This window comes from Vicugna pacos, chromosome 1 (assembly GCF_048564905.1).
Source record: "Vicugna pacos chromosome 1, VicPac4, whole genome shotgun sequence".
Classification (NCBI taxonomy): Eukaryota; Metazoa; Chordata; class Mammalia; order Artiodactyla; family Camelidae; genus Vicugna; species Vicugna pacos.
In genome coordinates, this window is record NC_132987.1 from 43,983,230 (window position 1) to 44,010,323 (window position 27,094).

Genomic DNA, 27,094 nt, shown 5'->3' on the forward strand with positions numbered 1-27,094 from the left:
CTTGCTGTATCTTCACATGACCCATCTTCTGTGCATGCATGTCTTTGGTGCTCTTCTGTGTATCCAAATTTTCTGCTCTTAAAAGGACACCAGTCAGATTGGATTAGGGTCCGCCCATGTGACCTCATTTAACTTTACCTCTTGAGAGGCCCTATCTCCAAATGTAGTCACATTCTGAGGTACAGGGACGTTAACGACTTCAACGTGAATTTTGGGAATACACAATTCAGCCCTCCACATTAGCCTAGTAGATAAAACCCAAATAATTTACTGACCCATCTGAATTTTCTTTTAAATTGTTCTTTCCTTTTTATGCAAGAGTCATAAATATTTAAATATCTTCATTCTGTTTTGTATATGGACAGTACAAAGTGTTAAACAGTAACTTGCCTTTTTATATCCTGTTTGCCATGCTGCATCTGCCTACATATTTTGTATCTTTCTCTTATTTCCCTCATATCTAGTGAAATGATTAACTCCATCCTTTTTGTAGATGTTACATGCCATAGTATTTTTTCTATTTTTCTGAAGATAATTTGTGCAGGAAGAACCATATGTATGGCATCATTTTCTTGGTCAGAATAAAAAGCAACAGTGGTTATCTTTCTAATGTAGTCTATTAAAATTGGTGTACTTAAACAATTCATCATTCTTACTTTATATGCATACTAGATGATTTATAATGACTACCAAGTCATGTCAAAACTTACGTCTTTAAAATAATTATCTTCAGAATTTAAGATCTTGATGTGGTTGGAGATACGTTTATATGAAAACAAATAAGTAAAGAAATATGACTTCACTATTAAGTACAGTGCTCATTGTATGATTTAAAACTTAAGTTTCTACAAATATAAAAATGAGAATGTTGATACTGAATTGATTTTTAGGTCTTATTTAGAGAGATACATAATTTTATAATGTAAATTTTATTTCTTATAACTATGAAAAAAACAAGGAAATTAAAGTGCCATTTGTAAAGATGGAATCAATTGAAGAATTTAAAAGTTTGGATTCTCCAGAATTTGAAAATGTATTCATAGTCATGGACTTCGAGGATTCTGTCTTTAATGAGTTATACAAGACTGATTGTAGAGTTATTGGACCACCAGTAGTATTAAACTGTGCCCAGAAAGGAGAGGTAAGAAAGAAGATATGCTTACTATGACTTTTCAAGGTTAAATTTGTAATGAATTTTTATGCAGAAAAATCCTGTTAACTATTGAGAGTGTACATACACAAACTTTAATTTTCTTCCACACAGCAGATATCACAATTCCACTTTTATCAGTTACTGCATAATTTAAAATTAGAGAAATTATTTCAGCTTTTTGTTTTTAAATAGCATTTCAGTGTAAGAGTTGTAGTAGAGTTAATCCCTATTCTTTGGTTTCATTACTTTGTTTTGACATTCTTAAGCTTGCTTTATTAACTTAAAATTGCTTGGATTGTTGTGCTTCTTTTGTTATAGATACTAGTAATGAGCACATGATAATCTTTAATTTTCTGTTCAGAAGTGTTGCTTTCAAAAACCAAATAAACTTTTTATAGGCCAAAATTATGAAAAAGAATATTCTTGCATAATAGTGGGAGTTAAATATATATCTACTATATTTTTTAACAATTCTCTTTCATATATGTGTAGACAGATAAAACCATTTGTAAAATTATTTAGTGACTATCTCCATTTTTTTAGCTCACAAATTGGAATCTTATTTGGTTCCGTATATATATTATTCATATTTATTAGAAAATATCTTTGATCTCTTTTAATTTTAAGCATTTACAATAATGTATGGAAGTCTTTCCTTATAGACAATACTTTATATGTGTCAGAGTACATTCTGGGACTAAAGGTTTGGATATAAATATGTTTTATTTGCCAATAGTGAAGTGTGTTTAGGTTGTGTGTATCAAATACGATTTGGGAGTCATGGGAAATTTTTTATTGTGAAACTGATTTTTCACTTTTTTTGTTGCATTTTGAAAGATGCAAGTATATATTTGGATTGGGAAAGTTGGCAAGAGGGGCAAATATGTTTAGCTTGAGAAAGATGTGTTCTGTTTTTACTATAAAAAGATCTCACAGGTTTAAAATTGTTGTGTCCTTCAGCCTTTGCCATTTGCATGTCGCCCACTCTATTGTGCAAGCATGATGAATCTAGTACTATGTTTTACTGGATTCAGGAAGAAAGAAGAACTAGTAAGTATTTTAAAATATTCTATTCAAAGAATATTTTTTCCTAGCAAAATAAATTTACATTAGCTTTTTTTTGTGTGTAATTATATCATGGTTTTATATTAAAAATATTGAAGGAGAAATAACTATGAATATACCAGGTCTTAAATTTTGTGACGAAACACTCTGAAGAACCTTGTAAAGAGACAAGTATTTTGTCTAGGATGGCTGATATGTGAATTAGAATTATTTCATGATTATCTAGTCTGTTTAAACTGTCTTTTTGTTAAGTATCATATCAGCCATGTTATTTGAAGGTTTTATTTACACGTTGCAGTTTTTTATTATACAGGCCCAGCCTTAAAGCATTCTCAGTGTTCTAGAGAATTTCATAGAAACTTCATTCTTTAATCAATAAAATTTTTTATGTTGGAGCTAATGGAGTATTATTGTAATTTTGTGGGAAGAATCTTGGTGTGATGTAACCTGGTATTAAAAAGTAATATATTTAGGCCATATGAAAGCCAGTTCTTAACTTAGTTTTGTGTGATCATCTTTTCTGGCATATCTCTCTGTGCCAGTAAATGAAATGAATATTTAATTTTTTTTGGCATAAAGTTTATATTTTTATAAAATTCTTGTAAGTACCTTATAAATAGAAAGTATTCAGTAAATGCTAAATGAATTGTAAGCATAGTTTAAAATTTTGTTCAAGTTAGTCATAAAGTCACTGTTGTTTACTTTTTTCTTTTGAGGTCAGATTGGTGACATTGGTTCATCACATGGGTGGAGTTATTCGAAAAGACTTTAATTCAAAAGTTACACATTTGGTGGCAAATTGTACACAAGGAGAAAAATTCAGGGTATGTAAACTTTGGTATTTTTGTGTTATTTCAATATAGTATTACTGGGGTATGGATTTAATAATAGTGCTCTTACCTATCTATTCTGCAGTTTATTGAGGATCAGAAATTCAATTTTTGCTGTATGTACATGTAATAAAAATTTTAAATCATAGGAGTGTGGTCCCTTAGGAGGCAGTGGAACTTGAGTTAGTTATTGAAAGATGAGTAAGATTGTGGAGGCTGGTAGGTGGATAGCATTTTAGGCAGATGAATAATATTAGCAAAGATTACTGTATGAGCATTGGTGAATAAGGGGGTCAGAAGGTGATGAGAGCAGATATTTCTCTCCTATATAAGTGGTCTTTATAAAAAGAGAACTATGATCTTATAAAATGGTTCTAGGATTTAACTTGTGAAAATTATCGAAGAACAGGAGAAAGTACTTTTCATTACGATTAAAATTTTAGTTTAAAATTACACTTGAGTATATTAGGAAGAGTTTATCACTTTGTTCCCACCCTCCACCAGTGTCCTTATGTAGCAAATGGTAATTTTTGGATAATGTTGAATTCCTGGAAAATATACTTAAAATTCACATCTAAGGTTTTAGTGATTTAATTATGTTTTCTCTTAGTCTTGTCTTAGGGGTTAGTACTTCCAAGGAGGTAAGCGCAAAGAGAAATAGAAATATAATAACAATGAACTTAATCAGCTTCAGAGATGTGTTTATTAAAAAAAAAAGTGAAATGGTTTGGGCATCATCAAACTTACTTCAAAGTTATTTTAACCCAGATTGTATGATGGAAAGACCATTCTTTTTCTGTTAATTGTTCTTTATATTTTGTTATAAAGCAGATGAATAATGATCTAAGACTGTGGGGAAAAAAGTATGTATAATTGCTTCTAATGTCCATGGATGCATTTACTTAAGGTAAAAATTTATTGTGATTCATGTTTATATTTTTAGATAGCTGTGAGCTTGGGTACTCCAATTATGAAGCCAGAGTGGATTTATAAAGCTTGGGAAAGGCGGAATGAACAGTAAGTGTTTAGAAATTCAGTCATTAATTATGTAAATTAATCGTATTTATGTTATGTGTTATAAAGATAAACCCATGTGCTCAAAATTCATAGATAATATATAAAAAATTAATCCAGTCTTTGTGTAGCTTAGGGGATAAAGTCTAGCAAGAGCAAAGTTATATAAAAAAATTTTAAAAAACTGAAAATAGAAAGACACTTATGGTATTGTTAGACTTTGCGAAATAATTTTGATTATTAAAAACATTCTAAAATTATTAGGTAATAGCGTAATAATGCATCTGGATGTTTGGGTTGTGCTATATTTTTTCTTATTTTATGTTTGGTTACATTTTAAGTATTAATTGCATTCCAATCTCATAATTCCTTGCTCTTGTATTTCATTACTACTTAACATTTCATGAAACTATAGAATCCCTTGAATATATATAAAGTTTCATGTACAGAGCAGGGATTTGGGTTTTATAAAGATTACCCATGATTAAACTTTGTCAGAAGTTACTTATGCGATGACTGAGGACACACCAGTTTTTTTTAACTGAAGTTTTTATGAGTATTTCAGGACCAAATGCAAAATATTTGCAGTAAATGGATTATGCTAAAACCTTGAGAATTACTGTAGATTTGTAAATTGATACATCTAAATTATTGAATTTAAGTCAAGCTGGTTTTAGAAGAATGTATTTTGTTTTTAGGGATTTCTGTGCATCAGTTGATGACTTTAGAAATGAATTTAAAGTTCCTCCATTTCAAGATTGTATTTTAAGTTTCTTGGGATTTTCAGATGAAGAGAAGACCAATATGGAAGAAATGACTGAAATGCAAGGTAGATTTAGCATAATTTAAAGGTTATATATATTTTGTTCCCCACTCCTGCTTGATTACTTCCTGCTGAATATGCCTCTTTAAAAATTTGAGCCTGGAGATAAATAGTTGGGCTTACTTATGCTTCTATGCATTCCTCTTTAGGAGGTAAGCATTTACCAGTTGGAGATGAAAGATGCACTCATCTTATAGTTGAAGAGAGTATAGTAAAAGAACTTCCATTTGAACCTTCGAAGAAGCTTTATGTTGTCAAGCAAGAGGCGAGTAATTCTAGAATGAGATTGTTTTTTAAAAAATATTACTAATCGTTTTTCTGATGAGGTAAATTGTTAATTGAAATATTCTTTTCTTTCCTCTAGTGGTTCTGGGGAAGCATTCAAATGGATGCCCGAGCTGGAGAGACTATGTATTTATATGAAAAGGTATGCTTTGTGTCTCTTAGTCACTTGTTTTGTGAACTTACTTGTATAAAGATGACACTTTCTGTCCCAAAAGAGCATAGTTTAAATAGCATTTGGATCATCTTTTATGTCATGTTTAGGAGGTTCAGAATAATTAAACACTTGGATACTGAGTAATAGTCTTAGTCTATAGAGATTTAATGTATTGAATATTATTTTAATCTAATGTATGTCATTCTGTGCTAATTCTTGGTGAAACCATTAAGAATAATTACATCTCTGTCTTCAAACAGTTAGAACCTTATAGGAAAGAGAGATATGCAGACAGTTAACAGTGCAGGGTGAAATGTGCTATAACTAAGTAATGTATGTGTTGTAACTTAGTTTCACTATGAGGGACTCAGGCAGAATTGGAAAGAGCAAATAAATGTGGAAGTTGAGCCAACTTCCTAGGCTAACCTGGTAAAGGCATTCAAGTTGAAGAGCAAGTGAGAGAGGGCATGAAAGGTTGAAAGTACACTAAAATTGCAAGTAGTTTAGTATGGCTTTAGAAAAGAGTATGGGAAAGAAGGCCAATAGATAAAGCTGACTAGGTAGGCAGAATCAATCTTCTAATATGTTAAAAGAATTTAGATTTATCCTGTAAGTTTTGGAAGCCATTGAAGAATATTAAGGGGGGGTGTCATTGCAAAAAATGATTGTAGTAGAAGGAATATAAACAAGGAAAATCGAGCCTTCATGCTGGATCTTGGTGAAGAGTGGTATCATTAACTAAAATGTGACATCAAAGTATAGAAGCAGCTGTCTTTAAGGGAAGATTTACTTCAGTTTGGGATTTAATAATTTTGAATGGAACAGTGAAGGCGAGGTGTGGATTTATTGTGTTTCTATAAAATCTAAATATGTACTCTGTTGTGTACTCTGGACTCTTTCATCCTCAATGTAAAGTTCTTAACATAAAATTTTAAAAATATGCCTTAGAGTTCAGGAGGGTGCTCTTAAAATCAAGTGGTGTTTGAACAGTACTGGAGAGCATTATGTCCAGGCATAGTGCTAAATGCCACGGATATAGTGAACAAAATATTAATGGTCCCTGCCCTCCTAGAGTTTATGGCCTAATGGGGAGTAGACAGTAAACAAGCTTATAGATGAATATGTAATGGTAAAAGTGCTATGGAGAAAAAAAATTAGGTGTTTGGGGTTAGACAGTTACAATGGTCTTTTGTCTGTTATATTTTATGAAGCTTCTGAATTACCTGGAAGAATATATAGTTGTAAAATTACTGTGCAAAATTCAGATTTTGTTAGACTCATAAATATATTTTTCTTTTGTCCCTGTCTCAGTAAAGAATCATGGAAGTTAAATTGAGCTTTTGTGCTTTTGATTGCAGGCTAATACACCTGAGCTCAAGAAATCAGTGTCACTGCTTTCTCTAAATACCCCAAACAGCAATCGCAAAAGACGTCGTTTAAAAGAGACACTTGCTCAACTTTCAAGAGATACAGACATATCACCTTTTCCTCCCCGTAAGCGCCCATCAGCTGAACATTCCCTTTCTATAGGGTCACTTCTAGATATCTCCAACACGCCAGAATCTAGCATTAATTATGGAGGTAATTCACATTTTAAAAAATTGATCTTTAGAATTTAATGGAATGGAATATGCATTAGAATATCAATAAATCCCTACTGCAGTGAATGTAAGACTGTTTTTAATCACCTTTGTTCTAGCTGAGGAGAAAAGGCACATGAAAATGTTTCCATTTAATGATTGCTTGCTATATGCTAAGTTTTTACATATTTTGTGTATTTGTAAGATAGGTTTTATTGCCTCTATTTTACAGATGACTAGACTGAGGTTAGAGAAGTAAAAACTTCTCTAGGGTCACACATCTAGAAAGTGGCAGAGCTATTCAAAGAGCAAATTCTTGATACAAAAGAATCACAGATGTCATGAGTTATGGAAAAAAATCGGTATAATGAAGTCAGAGGAAGGTGAATTTACTTTCTCAGCTGATACAGGAAGGCACCTACAATTAACTCTTCTCCCTTAATCATCAATTTTCCCTCTATTTTTGTTTTTCATTCTGCACACACATACGTTGTGTTGTCTAGTTTATGAAACAATCAGAGCCTTCCCTTGACCCCATGACACTCTCCACTTGTTATCCCATTTCTCTCTTCCCTGTCACATAAGTACTCTTCAAAGAATTACCTTGATCCATTGTCTCATTTCCTTGCTTTTCATTGTCTTTTCAGTCTATTCCAGTTGAACTTTAGCCCCTACTACATGAAATTGCTCTTGCTGGGGAGACTGACAGTTTTTATGCAAAAACAGCATTCAACATGAGCAGCTAGCTCTTTCTTGGACACGTTTTTTTATTTTGGCTTTTGTACATTACTCATTTCTCATTCTCCTTGACCTAACTTCTCTCTCCAGCTGTAAATGTGGAATGTTACTTCTGAGTCATTTCTTCTCTATTGAATTCTTCCTAAACGATCTCTTATGATTCCGTGGCTTCTGTATACATAGATGACTCCCAAATTTGAGGTTTTCCCTGTCCAACTTTATACTTGACACCTCCTTGTTCATGTCTAATACACATCCTAAACTTAAGATAATCAAATTAAAACTCTTGTTTCTATCACTCCCAACTCTATTCCTTTGCCACTCTTCCTTAATCAGGCTTTTCTGTAAAAAGAATCTCTTAGACAATTGTAATGGTCCCGTAAATGGTCTCCCTATATTCATTTTTGCCTTTCTACATGCGGCACTTAGAGAGGTCTCTAAAAACATATAAATTAGTTCATGACGTTCCTCTGCATAAAGTCATTCAGTGGCTTTGTATTACCATAGCTTTCAAGTTCGTATGTAATTCTTCCTCAACTACTGCTAACCTCATGTGATGTTGTCTTCCAGTAATGCTCTCTGAGTGTCAACCACAGTATCTTTGTTGTTCTTCATGTTTTTCTTCTACAGAACCTTATACTTGCTCTCTCTGTCTTAAAGAAATCTTATGGGTTCTCTGTAAAGTCAAGTCCCTGACCCACCACTCTTTCCTACCAACCCATTACCTGGTAGTTGTCTTCAGTAGTAGTTATCAATGTTAGAAATGGTTTGTTTACTCATTTATTTTATTTGCTTCACCAGAATGTAAGCTTGAAGAGAACAGGAGCACTGTCTGTGTTATCTCTGCTTTATCCCCAGTGCCTAGTATAGAGTAGGTACTCATTAAATATTCATGGAAGGAATTGAAAGTCCATTTAAGGTAGGCCCAGAAAGCTGAGGTGGATTTGAGATGATAAGAGGAGCAAGAATACAGATAACAGTATAAAGATTGAGTTGTTAGGGAATAGTGAGTAGGTCAGTTTGCTTGAACTATGGTGGGACAGTAATAGTCAAATTAGAACAGTTAATTGGGGACTAATATTAGAGGGCTTTGAAATCATACTGGCATATCTGAACTGTATATTGCCATCAGCAGGGAACTTCAGAAACTTGAGCAGCAGAGTAATTCATTAAGTAATTTGTACTGTATTAATTCTGAAGAATGATTAGAAGTAAGGCAGTTTAGAAATAGCCTGACCATGAAGTACTCTATAGTGGCTTTGTCCACAAGGTAATAAGGCCCTAGACCTGGGTTGATGATGTTTGGAAAGAAAAGTAAGAAGCACTGGGGAAATAATGATAGAACGGAGTGATAGAAAGGGAGTAAGAGGAGATGATGGCAAAGTATTAAATAGAGGAAATGCTACCTTAGCAAAAATAGAAAGTTTATATTTTGGAGGAAGATAGTACAGTTTTAGAGAAAATCCAGGTTAAATTGAGGTAGAAATGTCCAGTAGGCATTAGGAAAAGCTGAACCAGGTGCTTGGGTGGGGAGGTTATGATTAAATAGTAGATCTGAGAATTTACATTTTTTGTGATGATGATGGAGATAATGGGCATGAGATGATAAGAGGTCATGATCATAAAGGACAAAGCTTGGATGTGAAGTTGAGGGGAGAGAAGAAAATGAATCACTAAAGAAAACAGACATGACAACTATACTCATACATGAGATATTCTGTATGGTAGAATTCCCAGTTTGTAGATCACTGCCTAGATAATAATTAATAATTTAATTAGATCAGTTTAGTCAGTTTTTTCCCCTAACGTATCTTGTAATGGCAGAGACTCCTGGGTCTGGTGAAAGTAGCCTGAAATAATGTGTGGTGTGTGGGAAATTCTTTGAAGTCTTTTTTCTTTTTAAAACATTCAAAACTCTACAGTACACGTGGTGGTTTTACTAATGCTTAAGCTTATTTGTCACTGAGTAAAACTGGTATGCTGGGACTATATATTATCTTTTTTCATGTCATTCTATTGTATGTTATACATTCCTTTTTCTATTGAGAAACTTGCTATTAGGTATGAGGTATTCTTACCTAATTGTTAGTAAGGAAATGTATTTTAAGCTGTTATGAAATTTCATTTAAAATTTTTTCTTGAAATATATATAAATATACTAATACATCCTCCCTGCACTTTGGATTAGACTGGGTGTTTTCTATAAAGATACCTAGAACTAACAGAGAATTTGCAGGTAATGTTTTTTTTTTCTTTTTTCTTTTTCTTTTGAGGGAGACTCCCTCTCTCTCTCTACATATATATATATATATGAAAATTTTTCCATTATTGTAATTGTGTAATCATAACAACTTTTCCCTCCTTTTTTAGCTTAAATATTTTTCTATGATGCCTATTGTGCTTTTTAGTAAAAGAGAAAAGTTCTTTTTTCTGGCCTAGAGTGCAATTCAGTGTCACACACTGTTATGTTATCTCTCTCTAGTCTCTTCTTACCTGAAACAGTTCTTTTTTCAATATTTCTTCGTTTTTAATGACTATGACATTTTTGAAGAGTACATGATTATTATTTTTTTCTGGCCTTTTCTGTGAGGAAGTTCTACTTTAATGAAAATTTGTATGATGATATATTTGTAAGAGTAGATATCCTTCCCTTTTTTCTGTTAAACCTGTAGTGTTATACCTGACTTCCATTTTAAATCTTTCTTCCTTTTTATCTTTTAGAAACACCAAAGTCTTGTACTAAGTCTTCTAAAAATTCCACTCCAGTTCCTTCAAAGCAGTCAGCCAGGTGGCAAGTTGCAAAAGAGCTCTATCAGACTGAAAGTAATTATGTAAATATATTGGCTACAATTATTCAGGTAAGACTTTGGTTGCAAAATGATCTGTTTTCCAGTGTTCATAAGTAAAAAATCTGAGGTTTTTTTTTAAATAAGAAAATTATATAAGCATAGAAATGGAACACAGATATTAAAAATGAAAATGTATAATAAAAACTGCTGTTAGGGAAATACCATAATGGTAATAGTAGCTTTTATTCATGCAGAAATAGCATGATTTTTTAAATAGTGACTTTAAAGAAAGAAAGATCCTCGGTAGAGGATCTTAGAGGGGACTGAGTTTAATTCAGAATTTTGCATGTTTCATATCAAGATACTGCATTTATATATGAAAGTGGTAGATAACTTTTCATGAAAGTATGTGTTCTAGAGTCTAGAGTTCTAGAGTTAGTACTGTATATACATGAAAAAGCAAGTAGCAATGAAGCATAACAATATGGATGTCAGTAATTTTTTTTTAGTAATCCTTTCATGTGTCAAGTTTTCTTAAAGTATGCAGTAGTCATAAATGTTCACTCATTGCTTACTAATATTAAAATGTACTATGAAAAGTTATTTCTGAGGAAAAACAATTCTAGTGAATCCTTGTAGGATAAGATTAAAGAAGATAATAAGGAATAAATCAGAATTCAAGGTTCTGAAAGACATAATAATAGGAGCATTATTTTGGAATTTGTAGGAAGAAGGAATAAATTGTTCTAGGTAATGAAGGAGATAGATTGTCAGGAAAATAAAGTTGATACCACCAAGCTTGTTTTTGAATAGAAAAAGGATTGGGAGATTCTGATTGGGGTTTAATTTTTAACTGACCTCTTTTTGAATTCTTAATATAGCTCATTTGGGTCCAATGTAATAGCCTTTAGTTGCTTGTACCCTTGATAAAATACATAAATAAGAAATGGAAAGACTTCTTTCTTGGTAGTCACGGAGTGGTTATTCTTCACAGTTAATTTGTTTAGCAATAGTCAAGGTTTTATGAGGCCCTCTGCTGTATTAAACTTTACTTGTTTTAAGTCAACTCTGCTCTTCTTCCTCAAGGGGAATCATCCTACAAGAGTTTCTTGTTGAAGTTTTTATTGTCAGCCAAAATGTGGCTGAGTAGCAGAAAATCCCTTTGGCATATACTGTTTATGTGCTTTGGTAGCATTTATTACCTAGAAATGAAAATCTTTGTAGGCCATAGTAATGCATTGGAGTTTTAGAATTTTAATGTGCATATCAATTAAATTCACTAAAACTTCTTTTTAAAAAGCACTTGTAATTATTACACTGTAGACGAAGTTTCATACCACTGTGCATAGTAAAAACTCACCTAAGTTTACTTAAAATATTATGGTCTATTTTGTAAATAAGTTCAAAATACCTAATCTTTATTAAAAAAATATTTTGGTCTAAATTCATGATAGTGTTTTCTTTAGGGCTAATGTGTCCTTTTTTTTTCTTTTTTTGACTTGAAATAATTTGATTTTAACTTAGCTCCCAAATTAAGACAATATCCAGTGGTGACTTTATTTATTCTATGTAATACTTAGGTGCCTACTAATATAAAGTATTGTTCCAGGTGTTAAAGAGGATTCATATTTTAAAGGAGCTTAGACTGGAAGAGGAGATAAAACATACACACTTAAATATTAATACGAAGTGGAAAGTTAGGAGCATCACGAGGGAGGTTTAGTTAAGGTATTTGGAGATTTGTATGGTGAGAATTTTGCTTTTCTTCCAGCTTAGGCAAGGTGTTGGGCTAGAATTTTCAGTGGGTTCAACACTGAAAAAGTATCACGGAAAAAGAAGGTAAAAATTGAAGTGAGTTTTAAAGCATGATTATGATCAGTGCATGCAAAGAATATGAGTGGGAAGTGTATTTGAAATTATTCCAACAATACAAACAATGGAAGATATGTATCATTTAAGGTATTACAGAGTAGTCTAGGGGGATTAGACTTCTGTGTGGGTGAGTTAAGGAGACAAGGCGAGGGGTTGAGTTACGGATACGGTGAGAGTTGAGATAAGACTGCCTATGTTAGACTGGAGAAGGCCTTTGTACAGTGTGCTGTGTAACTATAGAAGAATTTTTGATGGGAAGGGAAAGATGCTGTCTGACTTGTATTTTAGAAAGTCACTTGTCTCACTGAAGGAGATACTGAGGAAGGGGAAATTGTGGAGGCAAGAAGGTTAATTTGTTATTTCAGCAGTCTTGGTTTGGGATTTTGAGAACCTGAACTTCTTAGGATAGTCTCAGTGGAAATGAAAAGAGGATAGATTTGAGAAATGTTGAAACGGTAGAATCAATAGTTTCTGGCTAATTTTATTTGGGAAATTAAAGCAAACATAGTAGAACTGTTTTAGATGGTGTGTCTTCAGACTGCTGAGAGGTTTTAATGAATCTTGATGTATTTTGGTTGTCTGAATATTTTGTTTAGGATTTTAGGATTTTCAAATGTTGACTAGATAAACGAATGCTTATAAATGGTTCCAGATATCTTTGAAATCTCTGTTGTGTTTTTTCCCATTCGCATTCCTTTACCCCTCCTCAGATATTATCATTATCTAGCGTTTTGTGCTTATCATTTTTCTTATAGATCTATCACATGTGTAGAAAATCAAACTATGTAAATGTAACAGTATTTATATATTTTCTACTGTTGCTTTTTTGTTTAATAGAAATGTTCTTGGGATGCATCTGTGTCATTGCACATAGCAGTAATTCATTTTCCTTTATGAATATGTCAGCTTATTTAACTTATTTTTAATAGACATTGAATTTAAGTTTTAGTGTTTTGTTGCTGGTTTTTTTTTTGTTTTCTTTTGTTTTGTTTTGTTTTTTAACTATTACTAAAGTAGTGCTGCTGTGAATATTCTTATTCATTGCTCCTTAAGAAAATATTCTGGGCAAAATCCTGGAATTTCTGGGTCATAGGTTAAATGCACTTTTAAGTTTACTGGAAGTTGTTAGTATGTTGAAAACTAGCTTTTGTGTTGGTCTTCTTACCCACTGAGGCTTTTGTAGGTGAAAATTAGCTTATATTGGTTTAGGCAAATGTCTTTGGGACAAAAGTTGGTTTTAGTACTCTACTTTACTTTGACTTAGATTTTGACCTTACTTTCTTGTCACCTTGTTGTTGTACTTAGAATGAGGTTTTTCTTCAGTATTTTAATTGTTTTCAGCAGGTAAAGTTCACTATACTTGAAGAAATGGAAGGCCTAAATATATATGTATTTTGGGATGGATGGAGATAAACAAGTCTAGAATTGTAGTCGTTCTTAGAAATAGGAACAGTTCATAATCTTAACATAGTTTCTTGCTATTTATAATGTAATTTTTTTATCTTTTTCTTTTTTTCCTCTTCCGTTCATTCCCTCTTGTCCTTTGTGCTATTGTTACTCGTTTTACTTCTGGATATGTTAAGAACCCAATAGTACATTATTATTTTTACTTTAGTCAAATAACTTTAGTCAGATAGTCAATTAACTATTTAAAATTTAAGTAAAATTTTTATCTTAAATTATACAGTTTTTACTTGTCTTTTTCTTTGATGTACATTTCTGTGAATTTTAACACATGTGAAAATTTGTATAACCACCACTACAATCAGGATATAAAACATTTCCATCTCCCCAAAAAACTCCTGGTACTGTTTTTATTTATGTCACACCCTTTTCTCCTTCCAACTCCTGGTAACCAATGATCTCTTCTCCATCACTATAATTTTGTCTTTGAAAATGTCATATAAATGGAATCATATAGTATATAACCTACTAAGCCTGGCTTCTTTCAGCCTTTGAGTTTCATCTAACTTGTGTGTATCAGTAGTTCGATCCTTTTTATTGCTGAGTAGTATGCCATTGTATGGATGTACCACAGTTATCTGTTCACTTATTAAAGGATATTTGAGTTGTTTCCAGTTTGAGTGGTTATGAATAGAGCTGTTACCAACATTTGTGTGTAAGTTTTAGGTGCATATGTTTGCATTTCTCTTTGGTAAACACCTAGGAGTAGGATTGTTGGATCATATGGTACGTAAGTTTGACTTTAAAAGAAACTGCCCAACATTTTTCCAAAGGGGCTATACAATTTTGCACTTCCACCAGCAATATGTGAGAGTTCCAGCTGCTCATGTCCTCACCATTGCTTAGCAGTATTTTTAGCCTTTCAAATAGGTAGGTAGTTGTATCTCAATGTGGCTTTAATTTACATTTCCAAAATGACTAATGATATTAAATATCTATTCTTGTTCTTATTTGACATTTGTGTATCTTTTTTATTGGATTAACTATTCAAGATTTTGCCTATTTTTAATTGGGTTGTTTCTTTCCTGACTTTTGAGAATTCTTTATATATTTTAGATACTAGTCCTTTGTCAGATAGGTGATTTGCAAATATTTTTTCCTAGTCTATAGCCTGTATTCTCATGTCTTCTGATAAATTCATCAAAATTGAACACATTTTTATCATTTTTTTGCCTTATATATCATGCTTTTGATTTCATATTTAAACACTCTTTACCCAAGTCACAAGATTTTCTCCTAGGTTTTCCAAATATTTCATAGTTTTAGGTTTTTCCTTTAGGTCTGTGATCCATTTTGAGTTAATTTTTGTATAAGGGTTATATTTAGGCTGAGGTTCATTTTTTTGCTGATGGCAAGTGGTGTTTTAGTGCTATTTGTTGGACAGCTAGCTATTTTCCGGTGAATTGCTTTTGCACCTTTGTCAAAAATTACTTGCATGGGTTTGTTTCTAGACTCTATTCTGTTCTGTTGGTCTTGAATGTTTCTCTCTTTACCAGTACAACACAGTCTTGAGTACTTCAGCTTTATAGTAAGTTCTTTGCCTTTCTACATAAATTTTTAGAATAAGGTTTTCTTTAATCTACAAAAAGTCATGGCATTTTTCATACACATTGGGGTAGATTCATAAGTCTGTTTGGGGGGAGAATTGACATTTTTACTGTGTTGGCAATCCATGACCATATGTCTTATTTATTTAGGTCTTCTTTGATTTCTTTCATGAACATTCTGTAGTTTTCAGCATCATGTACGTGATTTATTATATTTATGCTTAAGTATTTTAATTTTTATTGTAAATGATACTGCTTATAGATTTTGGTTTCAATTTATACATTACTGGTACATAGAAATACAATTTTTGCAGTGTGCATGCATGTGTGTGTGCATGCATGCATGTGGGTGCTGACTTGGTATCCTTTGACCTTGCTAAATTCACTTACTAGTTGTAGGAGGTTTTTTCCCTTTTATTTTTTTAAGATTAATGCAAGTAGCAACATAGATACAAACAGATCTTCTGGTTTCAAATCCAGTCTTTTTCCCCTAAGCCAACTTTTTTGGCCACCATTTCAAAATATGTTACTTGTATGAAGTATATGTCTGGAAATAACTGATTGCTTATTGCTTTCTTCCTTAGTGACTTGAATAAAAAAATAGAAATTACTCTGTATCATACTAACAATTTTAATGATTTCTAGAACTGTATGATAAACTGTTTTTAGATTCTAACATAACATTTTATTATAAGAGTATATACATGCATACACAGATATATAGATAAGTAGGATAAAATAGAATAGAAAATGTTACGAGAAAAGATTTCAAATTTAGGGAGAGGTATTTTTTTTAATTACTCTTTTCTTTTTCATTAAATCTTAACTCTCCTTTATCACAGTCTGTTAGATTTAAAAGTTTTTTTTTCATTTTCCACAATCTACCTAAACTAGTCTTTTTTTTTTTTTTTTCTTTTAACTTTTTAGTTATTTCAAGTACCATTGGAAGAGGAAGGACAACGTGGTGGACCTATCCTTGCACCAGAAGAGATTAAGACTATTTTTGGTAGTATTCCAGATATCTTTGATGTGCACACTAAGATAAAGGTAAATTTGTATATGTTATGTTGGTGGTAATTCTTTTTTGATTGTGTATATTTATTATGATTTTTCAGATACTTCTGGTTAGCTAATTAAGTTTCATATTTAAAATTTCTTCATTATGCTGTACACCAGAAATTGACAATATTGTAAACCTACTATACTTCAATAAAAATATATATTTAAAAATTTTCTTATTCTTTCATTTATTCCCTTGAATTATTTTCCCTTTGCTCTAGTACCTTATTAATGTTTGTTGTTTGCCTGTTTTTTGATTTTGATTAATCTGAAAACAAGGAATTTAGACCTTATCAAGTCTTTTCTATAGAGACATGTAGTTGCTAGTACTATTTTTCTTTTTTTCCTGCTGTTTTTCCTCTTGGGTTATATATTTTTGTTTTGCTTTGATTTTTTTGAAAAACTATGAAGCTGGAAGGGACTTAGAGATCATTTCATTCATTTCTCTTTTCATACGTGGTCAGATAAATGCCGAAACCATATAAGAAAATGCTATCCTCTTTTTAATAATTTTCCTTTGATGAGGGGTCCATGATTTCCAGGTATCAGTCTCTCATAGTAAAGTAATTTTGGGGCAGGTTTCACATAACTCTTTAAAGTAGTTTAGTTTTATTTCCATTTGTTTTTCTTGTGTGGTGCCTGGTCAGAATTGATCAGTTTTCTTCTCAAAACAATCCATATTAATGGATATTATTCCATATTACAATAAAAAGATCAATCTGAATTACACAATGTTTTCAAACAAATACGTTCACTTTTGATTTTTATTGCACAGTATAGACAAAATATAAGATATGTAAGTTAATAAAAATGCAGTTTATCAAATGTTTATATTTTTTATTTTATCAAAATCCATGATTATATTTCACTTGTTTCTAAATTTACAAGTAATTTTGAAGGAATTTTTATTTTCTTAGCTATGGAACCTCAAACTAGTTTATACTTATTTCCAGTTAGGATTCTGAATATTTGAAGAGGAAAGTTTTCTTGGAATGATCTTTTTTTTCATAAGAAATACTAAGAGGCATAGAGGTAGAGTGGAAAGACAAGCAGGTTTTCATCTATGTGTTTACCCCGAATTTGTAGATCACTTTGTGTCAGTCATTTAGGCAGTCTGGGTGTGCAAGTTACCTTCCAGTATAAAATGTTAAGTGCTTTTTATGTGTATGGGATCATAATGTCAACTTAGAAGATCATGTTCTCTAGTTCACTGAAGCTTTTTAAAAAATAATTAATTTCTTATTGAATAAAGGAGTCTTTAAATTCTATACTGCTTTACAATTTTCAAAAGTTACACACATGATTTCATATAATCCCATAATAACCTTCCCCCACCTCCGCCTTTACATTGCCTTCCCCGCTTCCCTCTCCCCACTGGTAGTCATTGGTAGTTTGTTTTCTGTATATGTGAGTCTGCTTCTTTTTTTGTTTTATTCACTAGTGATTCACTGGAGCTTTGAAAATGATTATCACCCTTTAGTTTTCTAATGCATAACAAAAATTTTTAAGATTCTTCTATAAACTTGGATTACCGATATTTCAACTAGTAGTTATTTTCTGGCTGATTTCAGGTTTGTCATACATGTAAAAATTTTGAAGCCTGTAGGTTTTCTTTTTTTTCCTGCTGTGAAACCAATATGTGCTGTCAAACATTTATTTGTGAAATCAGGAGAAAGGGAAAAAAGTTGAAAATACCTATACTCTCATCACTGAAATACTCCTAAAATTCTGTTGTATTTTTTTCTTTTCTTCTTTTAAATGTAATCCACTATCAATTACTCCCACATCTATTGAACACTACCAAGAAGATGAATATAATTGTCTGTATTTTATAGATGTGAAACCGCTACATACAGAGATTAAATGGTTTTTCTAAAGTCATTCATCTAATAAATGCTGGATACAGGATTTGAGTCCTTTTTTTGTCTAACTTCAGATTCTGTTCTCCTTAACCTTAATGTTGTCTTGCTTTCCCCCTCCCTTTTTTAATGAGATAAAATTGACAGGTAACATTGTATTAGTTGTAGGTGTACAAAATAATCGATACATGTATATATTTCAAAGTCACAATAAGTTTAGTTAACATCTACCTCCACACATAGTTAAAATTTTTCTTTTTTTGTGATGAGAATTTTTTAAGCTTACTCTCTTAGCAGCTTTCAAATATGTAACACAGTATTATTAACTATAGTCACCATGCTCTACATTATGTCTGTAGGACTTACTTTTCTCTTAACAGGAAGTTTGTACCTTTTGACTGCCTTTATCCATTTTACCCATCTTCCTCCCCCATATCTCTGGCAACTACCAATCTGTTCTCTGTATCTATGAATTTGGGTTTTTTTTACATTCCACATATAAGTGAGATCATACAGTATTTGTCTTTCTCTGGATTATCTCACTTAGTATAAAGCCCTCAAGGTCTGTCCATATTGTCACAAATGTCAGGATTGCCTTCTTTTTTATGGCTGAATAATATTTCATTGTATAATACCACATTTGCTTTATCTATTCATCCATTCATGGACACTTGGGTTGTTTCCATGTCTTGGCTATTACTAATGCTATATTGCTTCTTGATGCTATGTATATAAATATATATATATACATATACATATATATTTTACTCAATTATAGTTGATTTACAATGTTGTGTTAGTTTCTGGTATACAGCAAAGTGATATATATCTATATATATCTAGATATATATAGATATAGATATATATTCTTTCTCAGATTCTTTTCCATTATAGGTTATTACAAGATATTGCATGTAGTTCCCTGTGCTATACACAGGGTCCTTGTTTATCTTTTTGTATATAGTAGTGTGTATATATTAATCCCAAATTCCTAGTTTCTGTCTCCCCCTGCCCCTTTCCCCTTTGGTAACCATAAGCTTGTCTTCTATGTCTCTGAGTCTATTTCTGTTTTGTAAATAAGTTCATTTGTATCATTTTTTTTAGATAACACATATAAGTGATATCAAATGATACTTGTCTTCCTCTAACTTACGTCCATGTTGTTATAAATGGCATTATTTCATTCTTTTTTGTGGCTGAGTAATATTCCATTGTATATACATACCACATCTTTACCCATTCATCTGTTGATGGACATTTAGGTTGTTTCCATATCTTGGCTATTGTAATAGTGCTGCTGTGAACACTGAGCTGCATGTATCTTTTTGGGTTTTCTCTGAATATATTCCCAAGAGTGGATCATATGGTAATATTATTTTTAGTTTTTTAAGGAACCTCCATACAGTTCTCCATAGTGGCTGCACCAGTTTACATTTCCATCAACAGTGAAGAAGTGTTCCTTTTTCTCCACACCCTCTATAGTGTTTATTATTTGTACACTTTTTAATGGTGTCTATTCTGACTGGTGTGGGGTGGTACCCTATTGTAGTTTTGATTTGCATTTCTCTGATAATTAGCAATATTGAGCATCTTTTCATGTGTCTGTTGGCTATCTGTATATCTTCTTGGAGAAATGCATTTAGGTCTTCTGCCCATGTTTGGATTGGGCTATTTGTGTATTTTTTTGGCTATTAAGTTATATGAGCTGTTTGTATATTTTGGAAATTAATCCCTTGTTGGTTGCATTGTTGACATATTTTTTCCCATTTTGTAAGTTATCTTTTTGTTTTGTCTGATTTCCTTTGCTATGCAAAAGCTTTTAAGTTTTGTTAGATCCCATTTGTTTATTTTTGTTTTTATTTCCATTTCTCTAGGAGACTGATCCAAAAAAATATTGCTGTGATTTATGTCAACATGTGTTTTGCCTATGTTTTCCTCTAGGAGTGTTAGAGTATCTCATCTTACATTTAGGTCTTTAATCCATTTAGAGCTTATTTTTATGTATGGTGTCTTTAATCCATTTAGAGCTTATTTTTATGTGTGGTGTTAGAAAGTGTTCTAATTTCTTTTGCAGGTAGCTATCCAGTTTTCCCAGCACCACTTACTGAAGAGACTGTCTTTTCTCCATTGTATATTCTTACCTCATTTGTCGTAGATTAATTGACTATAAGTGTGTGGGTTTATTTCTGGGCTTTCTGTCCTGTTCCACTGAGCTGTGTATCTGTTTTTGTGCCTAAAGATACTGCCAGAAAACTACTAGAGCTCGTCAATGAATTTGGTAAAGTTGTAGGATACAAAATTAATATACAGAAATCTGTTACATTTCTATACACTACCAAAGAAATATCAGAAAGAGAAATTAAGGAAACCATCTCATCGACCATTGCATCAAAAAGCATAACATATCTGGGAATAAATCTACCTAAGGAGTTAATTAAGAGACTTGTACTCCATAAACTATAAGATGCTGGTGAAAAAGTTGAAGACAACACAAACAGTTAGAAAAATAAACTGTGTTCTTGGATTGGAAGAATCAATATTGTTAAAATGACCATACTACCCAAGGCAGTCTACAGATTAAATGCAAGCCCTATCAAATTACTGCTTGCATTTTTCACAGAACTAGAACAAAAATGTTTTAAAAATTTGGATGGAGACACAAAAGACCCTGAGTAGCCAAAACAATATTGAGAAAACAGAACAGAGCTGGGGAAATCACACTCTTTGACTTTAGACTATACTACTAAGCTATAGTAATCAAAATAGTATGGTATTGACACAAAAACAGATACATTCTTTTAATATTTAGTGAATAATCTGTGTAAATGTGGCTTACATTTGTGCAGTTTTTCATACCATCTCATTAATACAGTATTCCGAAGAAGTACTGATGTCTGTTTTATAGCATTGCATAGTGGTTACAGATAAGGACTGTGCCCAGAGTAGATCTGGATTTGAAGTAAGGTAACCTTAAGTGCTTCAGTTTTTTTATCTATAAAGTGGTAATAGTAGTATCTGACTCATGGGTGGTTGTGAAATTTTTATTCTCAGTTTTTGCATGTTTATAAGTCACTGACCATAGTGCCTATCACTGAGCATTCAATAAATAACAATGGCAATTCATGTTAATAATAAACTAAATTCAGAAAGTAAGTAAACTAATGTTCAAAAGTTTTGTGAAGGATTAGAGTAGTTTTTTACCCACCATGTTTGCAACTACTGTCTGGCACTTAGATTTCTGTCAGTAAGTATTTGCTGAATAATGGTCATTCTACTTTTAAACGTCTGAATCAGGACTGGAACTCAGTGTATTTTCTCATCTTATATATTATGTGGACACCTTTGGTCTAATTCTTTATTTGCCTCCAACTTTTAGCATGCTAATATTTAAATTAAAATGAGAATTTTTGAGATTGATATGAACATCTTTTCCTACATGTGAATTTTTCCTTTTCGGAACTAATCAACATTAGTCCTTGATGTGCCACTGCCTGCTGTTTTTCGGAACTATGATGAAACAAGAGAGGGAGGGAGGGGTTGGAGGGAGTACATTTTCTTTCTGTGTTTATGGTTTGTTAATTTAGTGTAAGTCTCAAAGTACCTTGTACTTACTCAGGGAAAGGTGTATAGTGGGGAATCTGATACCTTGGTGTTCAGTGAGCTAAGTGAAAAAGAAACCCGTCTTGTATAAAAGTAGATGGTAACAGTACAAAAGAAATCTTAACCAGGAGGAAGGGAAGGAAGGAGCTTAGCTTTCTTACTCCAATCTGTTTACAACTTCCTTTACTTTTCTAATAGGCTTTGGGAGCTAGGCTCTATGTCTTAGAACTATAGAGTTCTCTTTTCTTATGGCCATGGCTGGGAGGTAAAGTTGAGAGCATCCTATGGAGAATTGTGTATGGATAAGAAGGAGACATGTGCCAGTGTCTGTCAACCATATTCCCATAGAAACATTGTAAGAAATAGTGGCACTATGAATAACACTCTTGGAGGCTCGCCTCGCCTGCCAACCTGACTCTCCATTTCTAGTGGGTAGAAACTGTGGTATAGAGCAGGTAGAATGACATGGGATCTGAAGTCAGACAAGCCTGAGTATGAATAGCGGTTCATTTGGGGCAAATTTGCATGTGATTTGGGGCAAATTAAACTCTCTAAGCCTTAGTTCCTTTATTATTTAGTCCCTAAGCTAACGGTTGATTAAGACAGAAATCTTTATTTCATCAACAGGCACCAGGACTTAAAGGTTGACCAGAAACAGTAGACTTTTTCAGGGTGCCTAAAGGTCATTTTGCTTTCTGAAAGCAATGTTCTTAGGTAAGGATATACAGCCGTCCTGTAGTTACACTTTGGAAATGTGCCACTAGATTATATTGGCAGAGCTGTAAGTTTTTCTCTTTTGCATCACAGATTCCCAGATGATCTTCCATATTTTATATTAAATACATAGGAAAATATAGTTAATAATAGCTTATGGAGCACTACTATCTGTTAGGGATTCTAAGTGCTATATAAGTAATTTAATTTTTTATAGGGTAGGAGTCATTACTATCCTCATTTTTCAGAATAGAAAATTGAGACACTTAGGAGTTAAGTAAGTTGGCAAAGGGCACAGAACTAACAAGGCCTAGAGCCAGTATTTAAAACTAGCTAGTCAGTGCCAGAATTCATTACACTATATTGTTCCAAGGTTAGTCTTACTTATAGTCCTTTTCTTCCTTTTGTTGTCTTTCAAGTGCAATTTTAGATAGTTAAATCTAGTTCTTGACTCTGTGGGCTGTTAAATTATTCTTGCCTGAGTTCACCTTTATGCTACTGGAAGTAATTTTTTCCCCTTTTGATTTTTCTGAATCTACAGAGTGTAGGAAGGATAGTGGTTCTTAAATTATTTGGTCTGAAATAATTCTTAAAAATTATTGAGGTACTTATGTTTATGTGGGTTTTATCTGTTGGTACTAAATGTATTTGAAATTAGAATAGAAAATTTTAAAAATATTTTTTAAGATACATCAGTTTTTTCTTTAACAGCTTTATTGAGGTATACGTTACGTCTTTAAATTCACCTTTTTAAAATAATATGATTCAGTGATTTTAATAACTTTATCAAGTGATGCCATCACCATAAATCCATTTTAGAACATTTTCGCCTTCCCCATTAAGATCCTTCATGCCCATTTATAATTAATTCCCAATGTTAGCCCCAGGTCCTCCAGGCAGTCACTAATCTACATTTTATCTTACGAGTTTGCCTTTTCTGGACATTTCATATAAATGCTAATATACATTATATGGTGTCTTAGGCCTGGCTTCTCTCAGAAAATACTTAGCATATTTTTGAATTTCATCTGTGATGTAGCATGTTAGTACTTTGTTCCTTTGTATGGCCAGATAATAGTCCATTGTATGGCTATGCCACATTTCTTTATCCATTCACCAATTGATGGAAGTTTAGGTTGTTTCCAGTTTTTGGCTATTATTAATAATCCTGCTGTGAACGTTGTGTGCAAACCTTTGTGTGGGCATGCTTTCATTCTCTTCCATAGATATTTAGGAGTAGAATTGCTGGGACATATTAGTATTCTTAGATTTAAAATTTTTGAGAAATTTTTTACATCATTTTATATTCTCACCAGTAATGTATGAGGGTTCAGATTTCTCCACATTCTAGCCAATACGTATTCTTCTTTTTTTTTTTTAATAGCCATTCTAGGATGTGAAGTGGTTTTGATTTGCATTTCCCTAATGATTAATGAAGCTGAGCATCTTTTCATGTGCCTATTAGCCATTTGTATATTATGTCTGTGAAATGTATACTTAGATCTGGTGCCCATTTTTTGATTGGGTATTGTCTTAGTGAGTTGTAAGGGTTCTCTATAAATTCTAGATGCAAGTCCTTTATCAGCTATGTGTTTTGCAGATATTTCTTCCCAGTCTGTTTTTTCTTGTCATTGCATTTTTTAAATGATGTCTTTTGAAGAACCAAAATTTTTAATTTTGCTTAAGTCCAGTTTTTTCCATTTTTTTAAAGTATAATATGCTTTTAGTATCATATCTTAGAAATTTTTGCCTAATCCAAGGTTTTGAAGATTTTGTCCTATGTTTTCTTCTTAAATTTGTATTGTTTTAGCTCTTACAGATAGGTCTATAATCCATCTTGAATTCATTTTTGGCTGAGGTGAGGGTTTAAGTTAATCTTTTTGTATGTGGATATCCCAATTTTTAAAACATATATTAATACACTTAAAGTAGTAATGACTTAACATATGGTAGCATAAATAACATTCTTTGTGAAAAATACCTAATTTCTAAAAAAAATAGTGAGAAGAGTGATGTTGATTTATGTTTTTTCTGTTTGGCTTAATAGAAGAATATTTCTCATGTCTGCTCTTAACTCAGTCTGTTGCAGTGTCACATACCACGTAGTCTCTAGAAAACTCTGTTGTATGGTTGAGAGAGAATTAGAGTGAAAATGTCAAATAATGCCTTAGTATTGTAATAAAAATAGTTTAACTCATGGATCCCACTAAAAAGGTGTGTTGGAGGTTCTGCATATAACACTTTGAGAACCTTTGGTACAAGTTTATTGATTAAAATCTATTTAAAGTCACTTTTAGAATTTCAGTTAGAGCATATCATTTGGCATCTCACTATCATCTGATCTGTGTTTTATTACCTGATAAAGCTTTTAAATATCTTCTAAATTTTTACAAATATGTAGTGTTAGGATGATGATTGAGAAATTTTATAGACTGGGGATTACCAAACTATGGTCAATGGATGAAATCTAGCCAGTTTTAGGATTTTGGTGAAGTTTTGCTTGTTTTGGTGAAGAAAGTTTTATTGATATACAGGCACACTCAGTCATTTTTGTATTGTCTGTGGCTGCTTCCACTCTGAGTACTTGTGACGGAAACTATATGGCCCACAAGCTGTAAACTTAGTACTTACCATCTAGGCCTTTAAGTTTGCTGATCCCTATTATAGATTACAGTTTGGGTTTTTTTGTTTGTTTTTTGCTCTGTTTTTCTCATTTTTGTTGTGGGCCACTGGGGAGGGGCCTCTCCTTGTCCAAGAAGGTGTTCTCAGTTTCTTCAGCCACTCCAGGCTTGGGCCCTAGGGGTTCTGGGGGTGGCTGGGCACATCAGGCATATTCCCATCGTCTTGGAGGGGCACTGGGTAGTTGCAGGGTGTGGCCTCGTTGATCATGATGGTGTACTTTGCGTAGAGGCTGAGTGTGGGCAGAATTATAGTGAGGCCCCCCATGGTGAAGGATGCCATCAGCAGCAGCTCCTTGTCCTCAGCATTCTTGAGGAAGGCAGGGATTCTCGCAGCCCTCTTGGTCTTGGTAGCAGTGGCGGCAACAGCAGGGGCACAGAGCACCTAGATTATAGTTTCTGATGGCTGAAGTTAAGTAAGATGCATCAGCAGCAGGATTAAAAGTAGTTTTCTATAATGTCATGTCAATCAGCTTTATAGTTAATAATAATTAGGAAAAATATTAAACTATCACATCATACTGGGAAGTTAGGCTTAGTCTTACTGACTTGACACTCTTTATATTTTCTTAATTATTTTTCAAAGGATATTTTCCTCATAGTCAAAAAGTTATTTAATATCTTGTGGAGGAGAAAGAATGTTAATTGTTTTTCACATGAAATCAAGATACTTTGTAAAGTGTGTCTTTCAAATGAATCTTTAAGAGATTGTCAAATTAAATCTTAAATGTTTCCATTTGTGGTTTTTCAGGATGATCTTGAAGACCTTATTGTTAATTGGGATGAGAGCAAAAGCATTGGTGATATCTTTCTTAAATATGTAAGTATTTTATTTCTTTCTTAGGTTTTCAAGTTAAAGTGTCATCTCATCAAGGATTGGCAAGGAATGAAAGTTACATTTAAAATGTGAGAGCTTTTAAAACTTTGACATAGTTGTGTTTGTAAAATATATTGAAAGTGTTCTGGTCTTCTGAAACGTGCTTTCTTTATGCAGTCTAACATTTTCTTGACAGCTCAGGTCATCATTAGGAACACTAATTGTACTGTGCTACAATCATTTTACTATATATCATGTTATTTGCCCTTCATAAATAGGCACAGGGTAATGGTTTTTTTCTTTGAAATTTTCAATGATTGAGTTTTTATTTTTCTCTTTCCTTGTTGATACCACTTTTTTGTGTCATTGTATCTGCTCTGCATAAAAACTTCCAATGAACTGTTTCTTCTCTAGGATAAGAACAACATAGCTTAAGTTTATCAAATAAAGTATATTAATTTTGAATGAGATGCTGTGAATAGAATTCAAAAATTTCTTTCAGTCTCTTTGATTTACAGTTTTCAGTGCCTTGGGTTCTTACACATTTACTTTTGTTTCCTGAGGCCTCCTAACTTTCATCTTTACTGTATATCCTTAGATGTTTTTTTCTGGTTGGTTCAGAATTCCAGATGTGCAAATTATTGTCTCATATCTTTTTGATACATGTTAGTCTTCTCAGTTAAGATATTTTCCCTCTTTTTTGTTCTCATTTTTGGGTAATAAAAGTTCATCTTTTAATGATGGTTTGGATCCTTCGATAAATAATAGCATATTCTTGGGCTGCATAGATCAACTTTAATTACTATATTTGGAATTTATAGAAGTTTTAAAAATTTGCCATATTTATATCAGTAAAATAAGCTTTGATATACTTTTGTTTCTTTCTGGATCTTTATTTGCTTTTCAGGTTTTAGGCTCTGTGTACCAGTTGGTGCATTGTTTAGTAAGTTACTCACTAGTGAGAAGTTTATAAAATACATTTCTGTATTTAACTTGAGAGGAAACTTACTTTAAACTTTTCTTTCACATTCAGTATGTCAGATTTTGATTATT

At 32.4% G+C, this 27,094-nt stretch overlaps 1 protein-coding gene and 1 pseudogene across 8 annotated transcripts in view; one reads left to right on the top strand and one right to left on the bottom strand.

Moving 5' to 3' along the window:
- Positions 1 to 27,094, top strand: part of ECT2 (epithelial cell transforming 2) — a 52,801-nt gene that overhangs the window by 4,932 nt on the left and 20,775 nt on the right. For all 8 annotated transcript variants that reach the window (XM_072961005.1, XM_031680052.2, XM_006200792.4 and 5 more), the window contains 11 exons: positions 959 to 1,141; positions 2,114 to 2,203; positions 2,935 to 3,042; positions 3,992 to 4,065; positions 4,761 to 4,891; positions 5,035 to 5,150; positions 5,250 to 5,312; positions 6,683 to 6,905; positions 10,364 to 10,500; positions 16,242 to 16,361; positions 25,976 to 26,044. In XM_072961005.1, the coding sequence (XP_072817106.1) occupies positions 959 to 1,141; positions 2,114 to 2,203; positions 2,935 to 3,042; positions 3,992 to 4,065; positions 4,761 to 4,891; positions 5,035 to 5,150; positions 5,250 to 5,312; positions 6,683 to 6,905; positions 10,364 to 10,500; positions 16,242 to 16,361; positions 25,976 to 26,044 (1,314 nt within the window). The remainder of the gene's footprint in view (positions 1 to 958; positions 1,142 to 2,113; positions 2,204 to 2,934; positions 3,043 to 3,991; positions 4,066 to 4,760; positions 4,892 to 5,034; positions 5,151 to 5,249; positions 5,313 to 6,682; positions 6,906 to 10,363; positions 10,501 to 16,241; positions 16,362 to 25,975; positions 26,045 to 27,094) is intronic.
- Positions 25,041 to 25,609, bottom strand: LOC140696523 (NADH dehydrogenase [ubiquinone] 1 alpha subcomplex subunit 3 pseudogene; annotated as a pseudogene).